General features: G+C 39.7%; 1 protein-coding gene across 1 annotated transcript in view; it reads right to left on the bottom strand.

Moving 5' to 3' along the window:
* capzb (capping actin protein of muscle Z-line subunit beta) overlaps nucleotides 1–20,160 on the bottom strand; it is a 108,200-nt gene that overhangs the window by 21,132 nt on the left and 66,908 nt on the right. Inside the window, exons 5-6 of the mRNA XM_068017332.1 lie at nucleotides 15,256–15,397; nucleotides 13,008–13,124 (exon numbers count right to left, since the gene is read on the bottom strand). Coding sequence (XP_067873433.1) covers nucleotides 13,008–13,124; nucleotides 15,256–15,397 — 259 coding nt within the window. The remainder of the gene's footprint in view (nucleotides 1–13,007; nucleotides 13,125–15,255; nucleotides 15,398–20,160) is intronic.

The raw sequence follows: 20,160 nt of genomic DNA, 5'->3' as shown, positions 1-20,160 counted from the left end.
CCTAACAGACATTAGTGAAAATGGGTTTTTACGACAATTTGGTAGCTTCATGGTCACCATTACTGATACTAGCATTTTATACCAGATTTATAAATTAATTGAATTTGAATTCCCATCTGCCATGGTAGAATTTGAACTCTGGTCTCCATAATTCCTGTATTGTGCTGATCTGACCCATGGTTGCAGCAAAGGATGCCACAAATGCCTCAGTGCATCCAAGCAAGGGAGGCAAACCAGCTAAGGATTCTGCTCCTTATTGCTACCAGTGTCCTAACAACAGTATACTATGTAGGAATCAGCATCTTCAGGAACATAGGAACAGGAGCAGGCCTTCAGCCTCTTTTGCCATACAATCAGATCATGGCTGATCTGCACCTCAACTCAATTCATCTGCCTTTGTTCCATATCCTTTGATACCCTTACCTATCAAAAAAAAAATCAATCTGAGTCTTGATTTCAATTCCTCAGCATCCACGGCCTTTTCATAGGATAGTTACAGCACAGAAGACAGCTATTTGGCCCATTGAGTCCGTGCCAGCTCTCTGCAAGAGCAATTGAGCTAGTCCCACACCCCTAACCTTTCCCTATAGCCCTACAAATTTCTTCTCTTCAGGCAGTGCATTCTAGATCCTAACCACTCACTACGTAAAAAAGTTTTTCATTGTGTCACCGTTGCTTCTTTTGCCAATCACCTTAAATTGGTGTCCTCTGGTTTTAGATCCTTCTGCCAATGGGAACAATTTCTCTCTCTCTACACTGTCTAGACCCCTCATGATTTTGAACACCTCTACCAAATCTCCTCTCTAAGAAGAACCGACCCAGCTTCTACAATCTATCCTCAAAACTGAAGTCCCTCATCCCTGGAACCATTTTTGTAAATCTTTCTTGCACCCTCTCTAAAGCCTTCACATCCTTCCTAAACTGCAGTGGCCAGAATTGGACATAATACTCCAACTGAGGCAGAGTCTTGCAAAGGTTCATCATAACCTCCTTGCTTTTGTACTCTACGCCTCTATTTATAAGCCCAGAATCCTTTTTGCCTTTTTTAACCACTTTTATCAACCTGCCCTGCCACTTACAATGATCTGTGTACATACACCCCCAGGTCTCTTTGTTCCTGCACCCCTTTTAGAATTGTACCCTTTAGTATATATTGCCTCTTCTTGTTCTTCCTAAAATATACCACCTCACACTTCTATGCATGAAACTTAATCTGCTGTGTGTCCACCAATTCTACCAGCCTGTCTATATCCTATTGTAGTCTATCACTATCCTCCCCAGTTCACAATACTTCCAAATTTTGTGTCATCTGCAGATTTTGAAATTGTGCCCTGTACACCCAAGTCTAGGTCATTAATATACATCAAGAAAAGGAGTGGTCCTCATACCGACCCTTGGGGAACCTCACTATATACCTTCCTCCAGTCTGAAAAACAACTGTTCACCACTACTGTTTCCTGTCACTCAGCCAACTTTGTATCCATGCTGCCATTGTCCATTTTATTCCATGGTCTTCAACTTTGCTGGCAAGTCTATTATTTGGTACTTTATCAAATGCCTTTTGGAAGTCCATATAGACCAAAACCACCACATTACCCTCATCAACCCTCTCTATTGCCTTATCAGTCGGCACAGTGGCGCAGTGGTTAGCACCGCAGCCTCACAGCTCCAGCGACCCGGGTTCAATTCTGGGTACTGCCTGTGTGGAGTTTGCAAGTTCTCCGTGTTTGCGTGGGTTTCCTCCGGGTGCTCCGGTTTCCTCCCACATGCCAAAGACTTGCAGGTTGATAGGTAAATTGGCCATTATAAATTGCCCCTAGTATAGGTAGGTGGTAGTGAAATATAGGGACAGGTGGGGATGTGGAAGGAATATGGGATTAGTGTAGGATTAGTATAAATGGGTGGTTGATGGTCAGCACAGACTCGGTGGGCCGAAGGGCCTGTTTCAGTGCTGTATCTCTATATAAAAAAAACTGCATCAAGCTGGTTAAACACAATTTGCCTTGAACAAATCTGTTCTGGCTTTCCTTATGAATCTACACTTGAGGGAGAGCACTTCAGATTTCCACTACCATAAGTGTGCCCTGATTTCACTCCTAAATGACAGATCTAATTTGATTATACATTCTTATTCTGGATTCCTTCACCACAGGAAAGTTTCTCTGTATCTACCCTTTTGAATTCCTTGATCATTTAAAACACCTTGATTAGATCATCCCTCAACTGTTTAAACTCAAGGGAATACATGCCAAGCTTACGTGGTATCATTCTAGTGAGACTGTATCCCTTCAAAAGGGCAATATTTATTTCCTGAGGTTCAGTGCCCAAATCTGAGCACAATATTCCAGACAGGGTTGATCAAGGCTCTATACAACATTATCATCATTTCCTCACTTCTGTATCCCAACAACCTTCAGATAAAAACCAACATTCCATGAGCCTTTCTGATTACATTTTGTACCACTGCACTATCTTTTAGTGATCGGTGCACATGGACCAACATCTCTTTGCTCTTCCACAGCTTCTAATCTCCCATTAGTATATACTGATTTGTCTTTCCCAGATCCAGTGTGGACTTCACACTTCCAACAATGAATTTCACCTGCCATAGTTTAGCCCACTCACTAATGGCTGTTTATAATCAGAGGAGGCAGCATTGAGACCTGAATGATAACTATGAGAAAGAACAAACAAACTTTCAAATAGTGCCTTTCAGTCCTAAGGATGTCCCAAAGTGCTTCACACACAATGAAGTACTTTTTGAATATGGTCATGTTGTCATATAGGAAAACATGGCAGCCACTTTGAGCATTATAAGGTTGCAGAAATTATAATGAAATAAATGATCAGATATTTTGTTTTGATGGCGTTGGTTAGAGGAACAAATATTGGCCAAGACATGCTGAAAACTTGCTAGCTGCTTTTTGAATAGTGTCGTGGGATCTTCCATGTCTACTCAAGAAGGCAGATGAGAACCCAGTTTGCCATCGCTTCTAACAATGTTGTATTCTCTCAGAAATGTACTATAAAGTGTCAGCCTGGGTTATGCACCCCAGTGCTTGGAGTGGAGCCTAAACCCACAATCTTTTGACTCAGGTGAGAGTGCGACCACTGATCAAGGCTGACAAGAGGAGAATAATCAAGAAGCAGGATAGTGGAAACTTCATCTCACTCAAACAACTTTTAACATGGAAGATCATATCCATGATAACTAATCTAACTCTTCCTAATTTATTCAATCTCCATGTATAAATACCAGCATACTGAAGCAGTACAGAAACTGGAAGTGGGATTCTCAATACTTAAATGTCCCAGTCAGCTTGAAGTACTGCAACATTAATGAGCTGATCACCCAGAGCCATCAGATAATGACCATTATGGTTTGTGAAACAATCCCAGGTAGCTACCTTGCAGGCAACATCAAGAGAGGATGCTAAGAAGATGGCATCAAGCTTTTTGAGTGTTGTTGGAGCTGCACTCATCCAGGCAAGTGGGGACTTTTCCATCACACTCCTGATTGTGCCTTGTAGATGGTGGGCAGGCTTTGGGGAATCAGGAGGTGAGATACTCAGCACAGAATTCTCAGTCTCTGACCTGCTCTTGCAGCCACAGTATTTATGTGGATGGTCCAGTTAAGTTTCTGGTCAATGGCAATCCCAGGATGTTTATACTGTGGGATTCAGCAGTGGCAATGGTGTTGAATGCCAAGGGGAGGTGATTAAACTGTCTCCTGTTGAAGATGGTCATTGCCTGGCACGTGTGGCACAAATGTTACTTGCCATATATAAGCCCAAGCGTAAATGTTGTCCAGGTCTTGCTGCATGTGGGCACCAACGGCTTCATTCTCTGATGAGATATGAACGGGACTGAACGTTGTACAGTTGTCAGTGAACATCCCAAGTTCCGACCTTATGATGGAGGGAAAGTCACTGTTGACGCAGCTGAAGATGGTTGGGCCCTGATGTCCTAGGATTGATATGAATGGCCTCCAACAGCCATAGCCATCTTCCTTTGTGCTAGATATGACTCCATCATGGAGCAACTTGACAAATAATTAATAAAATAATTATATAATGAGATTGCAACTCAGGTTGTCAGCTGTCAAAATGGGACTCGAAACGATTAGTCATTTCTCCTTATTTTAGCCTGTTCACTGTCAAACAGAAATTAAATACCACTAATTTCACTACAAAGCTGGATAGAAAACAAAACTTATTCAAACTGGAAAATCAACCTTGCTTGTTTACATAACTGAAGATTTTTTAATTTATCACTGACATAAATCTGAATGGTTTAAACAAAGCATGCAAAACCTTCATTTCTAGTATTCTGCAACACACCCATTAAATCTATTCACTTCATCTACTTTATTAGATAAGTAATAATTTCTGATGCAGATGTCAGTTTTTTGTCTTAGGCAAGTTCAGGCAAATTTTTCAGATGCAGAGAAAAGCAAAAACTGCTCTGAATAATTGCTATAAATCCATTCATCACCTACTTTCGCATATAGATAAAACTTTCGCATATAGTTACACAATAATTTCCAGTTCAGACTTGTTACCTGGCTGTAAAACCCAATGTCACAAACAGCCGTCTCCTCCACATCATTTGTGGTAAGTGTGAACAGCAGGGATGCAGAGTAACTTGCTTGTCTGTGCCCAGGCCATTCCTTCTCCATTCATTACCGGCTTCCTATTACTAAGCCAGTTTTCACTTTAACTAGGCAACTTGCTTTTAATTCCATGATTTTTAAGCTTGTTTAAAAGCCCCCAACCTATGGAACTTCAATAACTCTTAAAATTAAAATAAATTATATCCATTGGATCAGGTATCCCTTATCTACCACTTCAACTACACCTCACTAAACTCCAATAGACTTGTGATGCATGACTGTTTCTAAACCCATAGTCCTTACTCCTTGCACATGTTTCTTGGGTCAAAACAAAGTTTGTAAAGAATGCTCTTTAGCAGACACTGTGTCTGTCAGATTGGGCCAGAGTGGCAATCTCTTAGAGGCTCAACCATTTTTTTGATGCTTCATATCATCTACCATTCTACCAAAGAGGCCTTGCCTAAGAAAGGTTAACTCCATCAGTCTCCCTGGGATGAAACTTGATAAACCTGAAATCAGACATATTGGTGGAGAATAATAAGCTGAGTCACAGTGCTATCCTATTACCTCATTACATGAGTGCCTTGCATAGCTTCTATAGTTATACTGAAAGGCAATCTTAACACATCTTACATGTCAATTACATATTACCTTGTGTAGCAAATTGAAAGCACAAGTTAAGGTGCCTAACTGGGGAGTAAGTTAAAGTTGATTCTTACAAAGTTGACAGCGAGCAGCCCAAAAACATCTATTTTCACTGAACAGTGTTGTTATTGGCAAGATCCACAGCTCAGCGGTAATTATGATTCTTGGCTATATTCGTTGAGAAACCTAAGTGTTTATGCTTCACTTCTATCAAATATTTACACCACACAGGGTTTCAGTGACATTTTAAAAACGTTATAATTTAACTCTTCAGGATTCAAAGTGTTTAATGCAGTTTTCAGCGTTACAATATTGACATGTTATTTTCCACGTTAAACAGAAAATATGGGCATTTTTACATTTAAGATTAAACTTATTGAATATTAAAATTTCATTTTCCAATGCAATGGACAGTAACTACCTTGTTATTCTTCTCTGATTCCAGTCACAATACATTATAAACTACCAAAAATAAACTCTTTACAGTTCAAATAAACTATTTAACCATACTAGATCTGCATCATCTATTTTTTTCCCCAAAACACAACCAGCCATTCAACAAATCAGATTTTTATTGTAAATGTTATGAATTAACCTTTCAAATCACTCATTCGGAGAGCTGCACTTTTCTTTCCCAATGTCCCTCAATAAGATTGTACTAACTCCCTTCTAATCTGATCTGCAACACTTCTGTATACATTTGGTCCTCGATTCTGCCTTCATGCAATATCTAGTCCTTTTTCGTCATCATTGATACCTATTTAATAGATAGGTAATAGATTTAATACCTATCATTACTGAAAAAAAACTAATGAAGCCATTCCATACTATTTGAACTATATGGGTGAAGTCTCTCAGCAGCGTTGCAACCTAACTTACTCCGCACTATGCAACTGTCTAGATTAAATCTGGACAATACACATTCAGCCTTTTGGAAAGAATCTGAGAAAATGTTTAAAGCTTCATGTCTTACTTTCTAGACTTCAAAACACATTCCAATAGAATGGCTTTACTGAACCTTCACTCTCCTCCAGATTTTTCAATACTGGCAAGGATGAATTTTTATCCTCAAAACTCACTGGCCTCCTAAAGGCATAGATAACAAGCTTAAAAATCATGAAACATTTTTAATTACAAATTACACCGATTATTAAGTTATTTGAAATTTGAAGAAACACATCAAGTGTGACACATTTAACTACAAAAATGTTTGCACCAGAAAGAGCAAAATCTATTTTAAAGGGGGTGCAGTCACAGACACACCTGGGACATTACATTCAAAATACGAACATGTGAATTAGGAGCAGGAGTAGGCCATTCAGTCCTTTGAACCTACTCCGCCATTTGATAAGATCATGGCTGATCTGAATGTGGCCTCAAGGCCACTTTCCTGTCTGCCCCCATAACACTTGACTCCCTTGTCTATCAAGAATCTAACGCAACCTTAAATATATTCATTGACCCAGCCTCTACTGCACTCTGAGGAAGCAAATTCCACAGACTAACGATCTTAAGAAAAAATTTCACCTCACCTCTGTCTTAAAAGGGAAACCCCTTATTTTTAAACTGTATCCCCTAGTTCTAGTCTCGCCCATAAATGGAAACATCCTTCCAGCACTCACCCTGTCAAGTCCCCTCAGGATCATATATGTTTCAATAAGCTCACCTCTCTTTCTCCTAAACTCCAATAGGTATAGGCCCAACCTGTTCAACCTTTAGATTAGATTAGAGATACAGCACTGAAACAGGCCCTTCGGCCCACCGAGTCTGTGCCGACCATCAACCACCCATTTATACTAATCCTACACTAATTCCATATTCCTACCACATCCCCACCTGTCCATATTTCCCTACCACCTACCTATGCTAGGGGCAATTGCTAATGGCCAATTTACCTATCAACCTGCAAGTCTTTGGCTTGTGGGAGGAAACCGGAGCACCCGGAGGAAACCCACGCAGACACAGGGAGAACTTGCAAACTCCACACAGGCAGTACCTAAAATAATCCCTTCATCCCAGGAATCAATCGAATGAACCTTCTCTGAACTGTTTCTAATGCAATTTTATCCTTTCTTAAGGATACCAAAACTGCACACAGCACTCCAGATGTGGTCTCACCAAGGCCCTGTACCACTGTAGCAAAACTTCCCTACTTTTATATTCTATTCCCTTTGCAATAAACAACAACATTCCATTTGCCTTCCTAATCGCTTGCTGTACCTGCATACTAATTTTTTGTGATTCATGTACCAGGACACCCAGATCCCCTCTGTACCGCAGAGTTTTGCAGTCTCCCTCCATTTAAATAATATGCTGCTTTTCTATTCTTCCTGCCAAAGTGGACAAATTCACTTTTCCCACATTATACTCCCTCTGCCAAATATTTCCCGACTCACTTAACCTATCTATATCCCTTTGTAGACTCCTCACCTCCTTGACATCTTTCCTTCCTACGCACCTTTGTCTCATCTGCAAATTTAGCTACCATACATTTGGTCCTTCATCCAAGTCATTGATGTAGATTGAAAATAGTTGAGGCACCAGCACTACATCCTGCCAACCTGAAAATGACATTTATCCCTAATCTTTGCGTCCTGTTAGCTAACCAATCCTCCATCCATGCTAATATGTCTCCCCCCACACCATGAACTCCTATTTTGTGTAGTAACCTTTGATGTGGTACCTTATTGAATGCCTTTTGGAAATTCAAGTACACCACATCTACAGGTTCCCCTTTATCTACATTGCTTGTTACTTTGCCAAAGAACTCTAATAAATTAGTCAAACACGATTTCCTTTTCACAAAACCATGTTGACTCTGATCGCACTATGAATGTAAATGTCTGAATATCCTGCCATAACCTGCTTAATAATGAATTCTAGCATTTTCCCTATGACAGATGCTAGGCAAACTGGCCTATAGTTTTCTGCTTTTGGTCTCCTTCCTTTTTTGAATAGAGGTGTTACATTAACTATTTTCCAATTCACTGGATCTCTTCCAGAATCTAGGGAATTCTGAAAGACCACAACTAATGCATCTACTATTTCTGCAGCCACTTCTTTTAAAGATATCAGGTACTGGGGACTTGTCAGCTTTTAGCTCTAATAGTTTTCCCAGTACCTATTCCCTGGTGATTGCAATTGTTTTAAGTTCTTCCCTCCCTTTTACCTCTTGTTTTTCAAGTATCTGAGAGATTTTTTTCTTGTGTCTTCTACACTGAAGACCGACACAAAATACCTGTTCAACGCTTCCACCATTTCCAGGTTACCCATTAATCTCTGGAGGACCAACGCTCACTTGAGTTATTCTTTTCCTTTTTAAATACTTGTTGTTATGACCGAGGCGGGAGGAATGCACTGTCTTTTATAGTTCCACTTCTCCACAGGTCACAACATATATTTAAATGTTTACCCAGTTACTGATACTGTCAATCATATACTCTACTCTTTATGCCCAAATAAAATACACCAACCAGGTTTCTTTAGAAAACAAAATTATCAGATTATAAAACAAGACATATCCAGTAACGAAGCAAAGCATGAACACACAGATTGAAATATGAAAGCTCCCCTTTTACCTGAGCCCCTCACACACACATACCGCTTAACCGAAAAATAGAGATGTTCTCTGCAGAGCTCTTTGATAAAACAAAACTTTGGCCAAATACTTGTTAATTCTTGAAAACAGATGAGATATGTTGTGCCCCAAAATGGCATACAGTCTGGCATCCGAGTACACGCAGATGGGTCCCTGGGATCTTTTCTGGAGAAGTTCTTTTCAGACAGCGTTGAGAATTAATCTGACAAGCTTTCCAGGAGCTCCTCAGAAGAAACGTGGCAGTTCACTGAGACAAGAGGAAGGAGGCAAGCTGGGTGTTTCTCTCTTGGCTGACTGATATCCAACTGCTTTCTAACACTGTCCACACCCCAACTGAACCAAAACAATATCTCAGAAGTGAAACCAAACAGCAAGTCAGAACCTCCTGACCCTCATAAATTGTGACATGTCACTTCTCAGTAAACATCTCCCCCAGTCATCAAAGTTTCTATTGTTTATTAAGTTTGAGGCATGTGACTTCCAGTAAAGGTGGTTTTCAAACAAGACCTCAAGTATCCTTCTGGCGACCTCTTTTAAAAAAACAAAGTCCAACATCTATGGAATTACTTCAGTTCTCCAATGAATCCATCTCCACAATTCCAACACATGAATCCTCAAAAAAATATTTAAAAAATAGAAGCACTTACAGAACAATGCTCACTTGAGTTACTCGTTTCCTTTTTAAAGGCTTGTAGAAACTCTTACCACCTGTTTTTATATTTCTAGCTAGCTTTCTCTCATACGCTAATTTCTCCCTCTTTTTTAGTCGTTCTTAGCTGGTTTTTAAAGTCTCTCCAATCTTCTGATCTACCACTAATCTTCTCAGAATTGTATGCTTTTTCTTTCAATTTGATACTAACTTCATTAGCCACAGATAGTGCATCCTTCTCCTAGAGTTTCTCTCTCTCACTGGAATATATATCTTTGCTCAGAGTTATGAAATATGTCCTTAAATGTCTGCCACTGCTTCTCTACTATCCTATCTTTTAACCTAATTTCCCAGTTCACTTTGGCCAACTCTGTCTTCATATCCTTCGAATTGCCTTTATTTAAAACACTAGTCTTAGACCCACACTTCTCATCCTCAAACTGAATGTGAAGTTCAATCATGTTATGATAACCGTTGCCTAGAGGCTCCTTTACTGTGAGGTCTTCAAATAATCCTGTCTCATTGCATATCACAAGTTCTAGAATGGCCTGCTCCCTGGTTGGCACTAGAACGTACCGTCTAAGAAATTGTCCTGAATACACTCTATGAACACAGCTTCCAGGCTACCTTTGCCAATCTGATTCATCTAATCTACATGTAGATTAAAATCACCGATGATTACAGCAGTACCTTTCTTACAAGCCCCATTATTTCTTCCTGTATATCCTGTCCTGTAGTGTAGCTATTGTTAGGGGACCTATAAACTATTCCCATAAGTGACTTTTTTCCATTGCTATTTCTTAACTCTACCCAAACTGATTCTACATCTTGACCTTTTGAACCAAGTTCACCTCACCTCTCACGACTGTATTAATGTCATCCTTAATTAACAGAGCTACCCCACCACCTTTTCCTAGCTTCCTGTCCTTCTGAAATGCCAAATACCCTGGAATATTCAGGTCACAGCCATGGTCAATTTGTAACGATGTCTCTGTAATGGCCATTAGGCCATACATATTTATTTCTATTTGCGCTAACAATTCATCCGTTTTGTTATGAATGCTGCATACATTCAGAAACAGAACCTTCAGTTCTGTCTTTTTACCATTTTTGCAAACTCTGGCCTTATCTGCTGGTGCACTGTTAAGTTTGTACTCTCTGTCCCTTCCTGCTACACTCTGGTTATCATTACCCATCGTTGAAGGTAGCAGGACAAGTTAATAAGGCTGTTTACAAAAAGGATTCAGCATCCTTGGCTTTATTAATAGAAAACAAAAGCAAGGAAGTTGCGCTAAACCTTTATAAAATCACTGGTTAGACCTCAATAGGAGCACTCTGTCCAATTCTGGGCACCATACTTTGGGAGGATTTCAAGGAGATTTACTAGAATAGTACCCATGATGAAGGACATCAGTTATGCAGAGAGAGATGAGACCATCTGGGATTGTTCTCCTTACAGCAGAGGAGGTTATGTGGAGATTTAATAGAGGTGTTCAAAATTATGAAGGCTCTTGATAGAGTAGATAGGGAGAAAATGTTTCCACTGGCAGGAGGGTTGGTAACTAAAGGACACAAATTTAAGACAATTGGCCAAAGAACTTGGGTTGGGGGGGTGGGGGGCGCTTGAGAAAATGAGATTTTGTTTCTCCAGCGTTATGCACTGCCTGAAAGAGTGGTGGAAATAGATTCAATAGTAGAAAAGGGATATACCTGAAAAGGAAAACATTGAGGGGCTATGGGACTAATTGGATCGCTCTTTCAAAGAGCTGGAACAAGCATGATGGGCCAAATTGCTATATGGGGGATAAATGGCAAAGAATTCCAGCTTCTGTGCTGTATGAATTGATGGATCCAACTGCTTCTTAGGTTTATCTTGACAAGCATGTTTTTTCTGATCTTAAAGCGCTTCGAGAAAGTAAACTGAAATGCAAATGAGAACGTAATGTACAGACAAGCTTTAACATTTTTCTTTTCAGCCTGATCTTGAATTCCTGGCCTTTGCCACTCAGCTGACCACCAGAAGATACACAAGAGCAGCCTGGGGTGATTGCTGGCAACTTCACCTCTTCCAAGTAAGCATCTGTTTCTCCTCTATACTATCTCCAGTAGCACACAAAGTCAGGACCCTGGAGGAAAATCACAGCCGTGGACCCATTAGCACCACTCCTTGGCAGCATGGTGAACCTCCAGGATAATACTTGGATATGCTGCTTTGCATTACCTACCCCCATGTACAATTCACCATTGCCTTTCCCAAGGTGGCTACAAAAGAACCACATGATGAAAATGGCTGATTGCATGGGTATGAAAAGTCAATACAAATGACTACCTACTTTAATGGACGATCATTCAACTTCAATAATAAAGCTATTATCTATAAATCAATCTGCAAGCTATATTGCTACAAAGCTTATTCACTCCATTTGAAGTCTCACAGAACCACACTCTCGACTCAGATTGCCTCAGATTATAAACCTTTAGTTTGTCTCGTGCATACAAAACTTGAATCCTTTGCCATTTATCCCAGTACATGTCAAAAGATAAAGAGCATTGAACAATTGGTTTGCCAATGCAATTGCACAATCGCCAATTATTTCAAGATTACAGTGGATGCAGTTTTTCATGCATAGTTAAAAATTTGACTCTACAATTGAAAAAAAAACTTTAAAGTGTTTGAAAATTGTCAAAGCAAATTTCAGACTATTCATTACCTACAGGCATGCATTTCAACCCAATTTTTACTTATAATATGCAAGCTACATTATACATATTATTGCTTGTACACTTGGACCTAGTTTAGCAGCAAATCTTCTCAGATCTTACTGAAAATGTAGTTGTGTAAACTTCAAATCAGCGAGGTGGGGTCTAACCAGAATCACTGAATATAGTGATCACTGAATTAGTCTGTTTGTATAAGTATATGTTTATCGCCATCAGTCTGCCTGTACAAGTATATGTTAATACTACAGGATGCAGTATTCAGCCCAGAAGATGCAACTTTGGCCGAACTGTTTGCATTCCATTTATGGGCATAACAGAACGTGCTCAATCGTTAAGCTAACAGATGTTATTCCTTCAGCCACTCCCCAGAGGTATATTAGATGCCAAACATCTCTCCCAATAAGAAAACGGTCAATGGTAAACCAACCATTTAAACAGTCCCTGCAGTCATAGCTATCTCAACAGAACATATAATTTGTGTTTTATGTAAACAAAATCTCTCTCCCCACCACCCGTTTCAACTCTCATAACTGAGCTATCCTTTACCAAAACAGCACAGGTACAGGCATGTTCTGCAATAGCTAATTTTCTGTCACATGATACAAAATGACAAGAAGCAATAGCTCTTGTATATCTTATTTCAGTTGACCAACCCCCTCTTAATAAAAGATTAAGTGCAACTTTTCTCTGTGGAGAGGGAGGGGAAAATTCCAGATAAACATCCTTTTCTGTTTAGAATGATAAAAGGATTAACCCAAAGAGGCAGAAGCACGCTACAATACCTGTCTGGTCAGACTGCCACCAAGGTTCATAGTTCCAGAACCGGTCTTGTTTGTCTGTAGCCAAAGCATAACTGTGGAGGTCAGCTTGTAGTGAGCAGTACGTCCACTCGATTTCTCCTGGAAATTCAGTTAAATAAGAAACATTCATCACAAATCCAAACAGGTTTTCTTATATATACACTGCATTTATTTTTTTTGAGTGTGGTTCGAGCATGGAATGCTTGGCTACTAAGAGTAATTGAGACGCAGACAACTGTATCTTATGAGGGAAGAACAGATAAGCATTTGAAGCATTAAAAAATACAGGTTATAGGAGACAGCAGGGCAGTGGGATTAATTTTAGACTGTTTTAACAAAGAGCTGGCTCAGACACAAGTGGTCAAATGGCCTCTTTCTGGGTTGTAAATGTCAATGCTCTATAATATCACAAGCCTTAAAAAATGGGAGTACACCAGGTATGAAGTAATATATTCACATATATAGCAGTTAGGGACTATGCCAAGACCAAGAAAATGTACTTCAGTGACAGAAATGTTTGCATTTTTTTTGATTATAGAAAAATGTATACCTTATATTTGGCTTGGATAGACAGCTATCAGTGGCTTGGATGAAGGAAGAGAGGGTTATACATCATAGTTTGCAAATGACACTAAGTTGAGAGGCACAGTAACCTGGGAGCAGATGGGGTCTGTTTTTGTTACAAAGAAACAGAGAAGCTAAGTGACTGGGTAAATGGAGTTCAATGTGGGGAAGCGTGAAACCATCCACTTTGGATCAAAGAAAGGCGAATCGGAGTAATTTTTTTAATGGTGAGAAATTAGGAACTGTGGAGCAGCAGAGAGATTTAGGCGTCCATGTATGCAGATCAGAAAATCTGGTGGATAGGTACAAAAATAATGAAAAATTAGTAATAGAATGTTAGTCTTTATCTCAAGGGTGTTGGAACACAAATAGGAGAAAGTGATACCCCGGTTGTACAGAGCCTTGGTCAGACCCCATCTGGAGTACCAGACTTGGAAGTGGCATGTTGCCAATTCACCAGAATGATGCAGGGGCTTAAACAATTAAGTTATGAGGACAAATTGCATAAACCTGGTTTGTATTCCTTGAGAATAAAGCGTTAAGTGATGACCTGATTGAGGTTTTTAAAATGAAAGGAGGATTCAATATGGTAGCTATAGAAAAACTATTTCCTCTGGTAGGGGAATCCAGAACAAGGACACAAAATCTTAAAACTGGAGCTAAGCCATTTAGTAGTGAAATCAGAGAGCATTTTTTCCACATAAAGGGTAGTAGAAATCTGGAATACTCTCCCCCAAAAAGGTGTGAATGCCAGGGTCAATTGAAATTTTCAAGATTGAGAACAATACATTTTTTAGGTAAGGGTATCAAGAAATATGGATTAACAGTGGGTAAATGGAGCCGAAGTACAGATCGGCCATGATCTAATTGAATAAGAGAAAAGGTTCAAGTGGCTGAATGGTTCATTTCGGCTCCTACGTAAATAAATAACACAGACAATTTCACAGGAATGTGTTATTACACCATATCCATTAAAGGTTTTGTTTCTCCATAGTTTTAAAGGTTATAGTCTGGACACTTTTTGTAGATTTTACAACAAAGCTGTAAACAGACAGCAGTGACTGTGGAGCTTGGACATGTTTAAGGGGATTAGGTAGTGTTGGGATTCCATTTTAATGCCATGTACTGTGATGGTGTGCCAAACTGACACAGCCATCATGGATTGAGAGCTTGACGATGATATTTCTACCAGTAAAAACAGGATTTTTTTTGTCCTTATTTGTAGTTGGCAAAATGGACCACTTCACAATATCTTACTTGGCAAAGATACCAACCCGCAATATCTTTCACAACGTTTTTCAACGTTTTAACAGTGCATAGCTCTGCAAGAGTGACCGGCAACCTTCACTCTGCATTTTACACTGTGCATGTGCTTCCAGTCTCCCATTGGAAAGCCAATAGAAAGAGGCATTTGTTTTCAGGTCTGCAGTCAGGACACGCAAAGTGTTGGTTCACCCACTTTGTATTAAAATGTGCAATGGAAGGAGTACAGCACACTGCTGTTGGTGGGACACTTGCAATGTGGAAGTGCACCATGGTACAGAAGTTAGATTTAGATGACAGCTAGCAGTCTATACAAATTCAAAACCTTGAACTGCATACAATGAGTTATCTTCAAATACTCTAAATCTAACCAGCATTTACCAGTTTCCCTTCAAGGATGTACCTGAACTTCCACCACATGTATGGAGTCCCAGCAGCCTTTGATCTTTTTTGATCCATCACCAGCTTTCTTGATGAGTATCACACCAGCAAAACCGTGGTCTAAGTCCCAGAGGTAGACAGAAGAGACTCCTCCTTCAAAATATCTGCCAATCACAGGGAAAATCTAAGTTATCAGGGCTGCCTTGAGAACACAGATTTTGTTAAATTCTAGATATTTATTATTCTAAGCCCCAGCTTCAACAGTCAACTACATAAACATCAGGCTCCCACGTTCCATTTCCTGAACTGTATTATTCAGTGCATTGCCCATAATACAGTGGCAGTCATTTCCCATGAAAAATCTTAGTCATAGAGTCGTACAGCATAGAAACAGGCCCTTCGGCCCACCGCGTCCATGCTGACCATAATGCCCCCCTATACTAATCCCACCTGCCTGCATTAATTCCAATAGAGAGACTTATCATAAGTTTTCATACTGAGATTATTTCACTGGTAGTTTTAGGAATTCAATAAAACTTCTGAAATGAAAAAACTAAATGCTGACAATGCATATTAAGCAATGCGGCATTTGAAAGAAAGACAATGTTATGTTTCAAATGGTACCCTCAACATCTGAAACACGGTTATAATTTCCAATAACCTCTCAAATAAAAATGCCTCTGAGAATGAAGTTTTCAAATTCGATTTTAAAATGATGCAATTTTTGTCTCTGATGAATTACTTAATGAATTCAGTTTTTGGGTCACAGTTTTATCAAGAACAAAATCAGATAGTGCTACCTGCTTGAGGGTTATGGGGAATATATATATGGTTTAGTTTGCAAAACGCCATTCCAAAGGCACTTGTATAAGGATGTTATTGCCTGTGTTCATTGCAGCCTAATAAGCATCAATTGGATCATGCCTATAACTATGAGATGGCCTTTGACCTTGGATAGGAACATGTCTCACAGATCATTCTAAGCATTTGGAAGAGCTCAATGGGTCAAGCCATTCCATTCAATTACATGTATCCTGTGGGGCTGTTTAGAGTCTGTGTTTAATGGCTCCTTTTATGTAAGCAGATGTTGTTTGAATCCTGTGAATATCTAACCAACAAAAATCAGTTTTGAGGAATACTTGCTTTTAGTTCCCTTTTCTCTGGGATATCCTCAAAGAAATTTGGAAATATATCTTAGCTGTCATGTAACCAGAAGGCAGTCAATCTCAGGCTGTCAGGAGTATGAACTAATCAGAGGACTGACTGTATTTCAAAGGTCAATTTTATGTTGAGGGTTAGTGCACTAGAAACATCTATGTTATTTTGACATTTTGAAGACAACAGAAAAGTTAGTAATTACTGGACGTATACTATTTGGACTGAGTACAGTTCATTTACCTGTTTAATGTTACACAAATGTGTCTGTTACTTAGTATACAGAACTGCCGTGAGATTGAGAGCATATTCTTCACCTTGTGCAGTATAAGAGATGATGTGATATATTCCATGGATTCTTGGTTCAACTCCAAGTCTCACTAACTTATCTAGATACTGGGTAGGAAAAAGCACACTCTGGTTTATAGGGAGTGCGACCTCTGCTTATGGGAGTAATCCAAAGGCGAATATCCATTTTAAAACCCCAGAATTTAACAGATTAGTAGGAATGCCCACAGTACTAATTTTACTTTTTGAAGTGTGTACCATTAATGATAATTAATGCCCTCTGGACATCTGATGAGATCACTCAGTCTTTGCAAGGTAACTAATAGGCCAAATATGATGTAAACACCATTAAATGAGAAGCAATGGCAACTTCAGAACATTAAGTTAATGCGCATCAAAATGATTGTGGAAGTGGGTATATAAAGATCAACAGCAGGTTCTGAATAACATAGGACAACAGCAGCAACAAGACCAATGTAGCACTAGGAATGAAAATGCGAAGTGCTCAGAAATTAAAAAACCAAACCCACTAAATATGAAACAGCCTTTGGTGGCAAATGTAATATTGTTTATTAATTTGACAGAGTTTCTTAAAGCTTTTAAAACACATGAGCCCTACAGATGCCTGGCTTCTGCCTTTGTATAGAACAAACCTAGCTAGTTTTTGAAAAGAAGCTTGAAGTTTACTGTGTATTTTTAGATCTCATAATACAGAACAAGGCAGTGCTGAGGGGCCACTGAAAACAGGGCTTGGCTGATCAACATGAAAGTCTGGAACTGATCCACTCAGTCTATAATAGGTAAAAAAAAACTATTTGCACCACCCAAGGGGAACTGATAAACACAATGCATTTCAAAGACTCTGCCTCTCAAGATCATCTTAAGACCTTCTGTTCAGCTTTACCTCCTAGGACAGTGGAATGCATCTTAGGGTCACTGGCCTAAGGATTCACTGTAATGAATTGTAGTTGAAATGTAGTGAAGATGCACTATATACATACAGGTGCATGGCAACACCAACTCCAAGTCCTCCTCCAAGTCACACATCATCCTTACTTGGACACATATCACTGTCCCTTCATTGTTGCTCAGTCAAGATCCTGGAACTCCCTATCCAACAGCACCGTGGGAGTACCTTCACCGCACAGATCGCTGTGGTTTAAGAAAGCAGCTGACCACCAACTTCTCAAGGGCAATTTTGGATGGGCAACAAGTGCTGGCCTTGCCAGCAACACCAAAATCCAGAGAACAAACGAATTCAAAAAATACATACATATGCCTCTCTCTTACATACCCTCCCAAATTATTGTACATCAGCCAGAAATAGTTGGCACTTCCACACATGCGACTATTGGAAAAGCCCGGCTGACGATGCTTCAGCATGAGTCCATTCCAAAATTAATAAAATAATCAGCCTCCTCTATATAGATTAAGTAATTTTTAAAAAATGCTTCATCTTATATAACTTCTGCCTGGTGAATAATCCATGGAATGAATGCAGCATCGTAGAGAGATTGAAAAATCTGTTATGCATTAAACTCTAGGGAAAATACTGGCAGGATACAGCACATCTTAAATGTATAATATTCTGTAACATAATGGTGGTGTTTTGCCAAATGCCAGATTTTGCTGCAACCATCCCCACCCCTCCTCCAAAAAAATTTACTTGATTAAGAAAAACCTACCAGAGGAATTTTCAGTTTTTATAGACAAATCTTATTCCTTGTAAACTATGTATTTGACGACACAAAGTCTGTTCCTTCTTACTTTGCAACCCCATTTGCTGACATTAATCAGTTTAATTTTGAATCAAATACCCCCTGGATGGCAATCTACATTTCAATTCCGTTTTTGTAGATAATCTGCTAGCAACTGGACTTTTTCAGTGACTGCAGAAAACCTTATAAGTGCTATTTTGAACTCAGTTGCTAGCCGAAATAAGAAGGTTGCACATTCATGCCTCAATCCAGAACATGAGCACATGATTCTCAATAGCATTGAGGAAATGCAGCATTATCCCGAAGTGGTGTTTTTTGGATGAGATGTTAAATCAAGACCCCATCTGTCACAAGGTCAAAAGTGGGGCTGTTCATTGACAATTCAACAGTGTTCAGCTCCAGTCACAACTCCTCTGATAACGAGGTGGCATATGACAGCCGACAGCAGGAAATTGACGGATTCCAGTGACGTTAACATTTTTTCCATAAATTCCAGGTTACGACCATGTCCAACAAGAGAAGGTCCAGCCACCTCCCCTCCAACCTTCAATGGCATCATCACAAAATCTTGGGTGTTACTACTGACCAGAAATTTCCTTGGACCAGCAATATAAACATAATGGCTACAAAAGCAGGGCAGAGGCTAGGTAGTCTGCAATGAATGGCTGACCTCTTGATCCCTCAAAGCCTATCCACCATTTACAAAGATCAAGTCAAAAGTAATTGGAATATTCATCACTTGGCTGCAAGGATGCAGCCACACCAACATTCAAGGTGGTTGACATCATCCATGAAAAAGCAGTCCATCACAACAGCCCCATCTCAAAGGACTGCATAGCCATCCCTTTACCACCAATGCACTGTGCTTACAGTATATACCACCGACTGGATACACTGCAGAAAGTAACCAATCTTCCTTCAACAGCATCTGAGTCCAAGAAAGACAAGAGGAGCAATAATACAGAAACACCATCTCCTCCATGTTAAGACACACAGCATATCAAATTGGAGGTATGTTGTCAGTCCTTCATCATCTGGAACAAAATCCTGGAAGTCCCAACCCAGCAATAAAATGGGAGCCCCATCACCACAAGGATTGCAGTGGTTTTGGGCAGGGTGGGGGTTGGTGAAGATGGTCCATATCCCAAGAATAAATAAAGAAAACATGATTTCCACTTCCATTGCAAAACAAATGGAGGAGGATGGGAATAACTCAATTCCCAACAGATCAGAGGAGCAATAAACAAACCATATCTTCATGTTTTTTTGCTGCATTGCTGAGGTCATATTCTATTCTATTGCAGCCAAGTCAGTTATCTGAAGTAACAATTGGATTGCTTCTAAAATTTTACATACTGTTTGCAAAAACAAGGAGACAGAATCATTGTACAACTGATATCAGGCACTCTCTTGGGCTTTGTGGGAACACAGCTTATCACAGGTGCAATGCAACTTGGCATTCCACCACAGCATTTTGTAAAAACTCCAGATACCATTAAAAAAAAATCCACCATTAGACACCACAATCGGAAGTCAGTCTAATTCCAGATAATCATTTGAAGGTAACAGCATTGATTATAATGCGCCAACTGGAACATTATTTCAACAATTAAAATTTAAAATTAAAATTCTCGTCCTAGTTTTCAAATCGCTCCATGGCCTCGCCCCTCCCTATCTCTGTAATCTCACACCCCTCCAAGATATCTCCGCTCCTCTAACTCTGGCCTCGAGCATCCCTGATTTTTGATCGACCATTGCTGGCCGCA

The sequence above is a fragment of the Heterodontus francisci genome, chromosome 37 (assembly GCF_036365525.1).
Source record: "Heterodontus francisci isolate sHetFra1 chromosome 37, sHetFra1.hap1, whole genome shotgun sequence".
NCBI classification, from domain to species: Eukaryota; Metazoa; Chordata; class Chondrichthyes; order Heterodontiformes; family Heterodontidae; genus Heterodontus; species Heterodontus francisci.
Note: the sequence above shows the minus strand (reverse complement) of the source record. Positions and strands in the feature narration are given on the sequence as shown.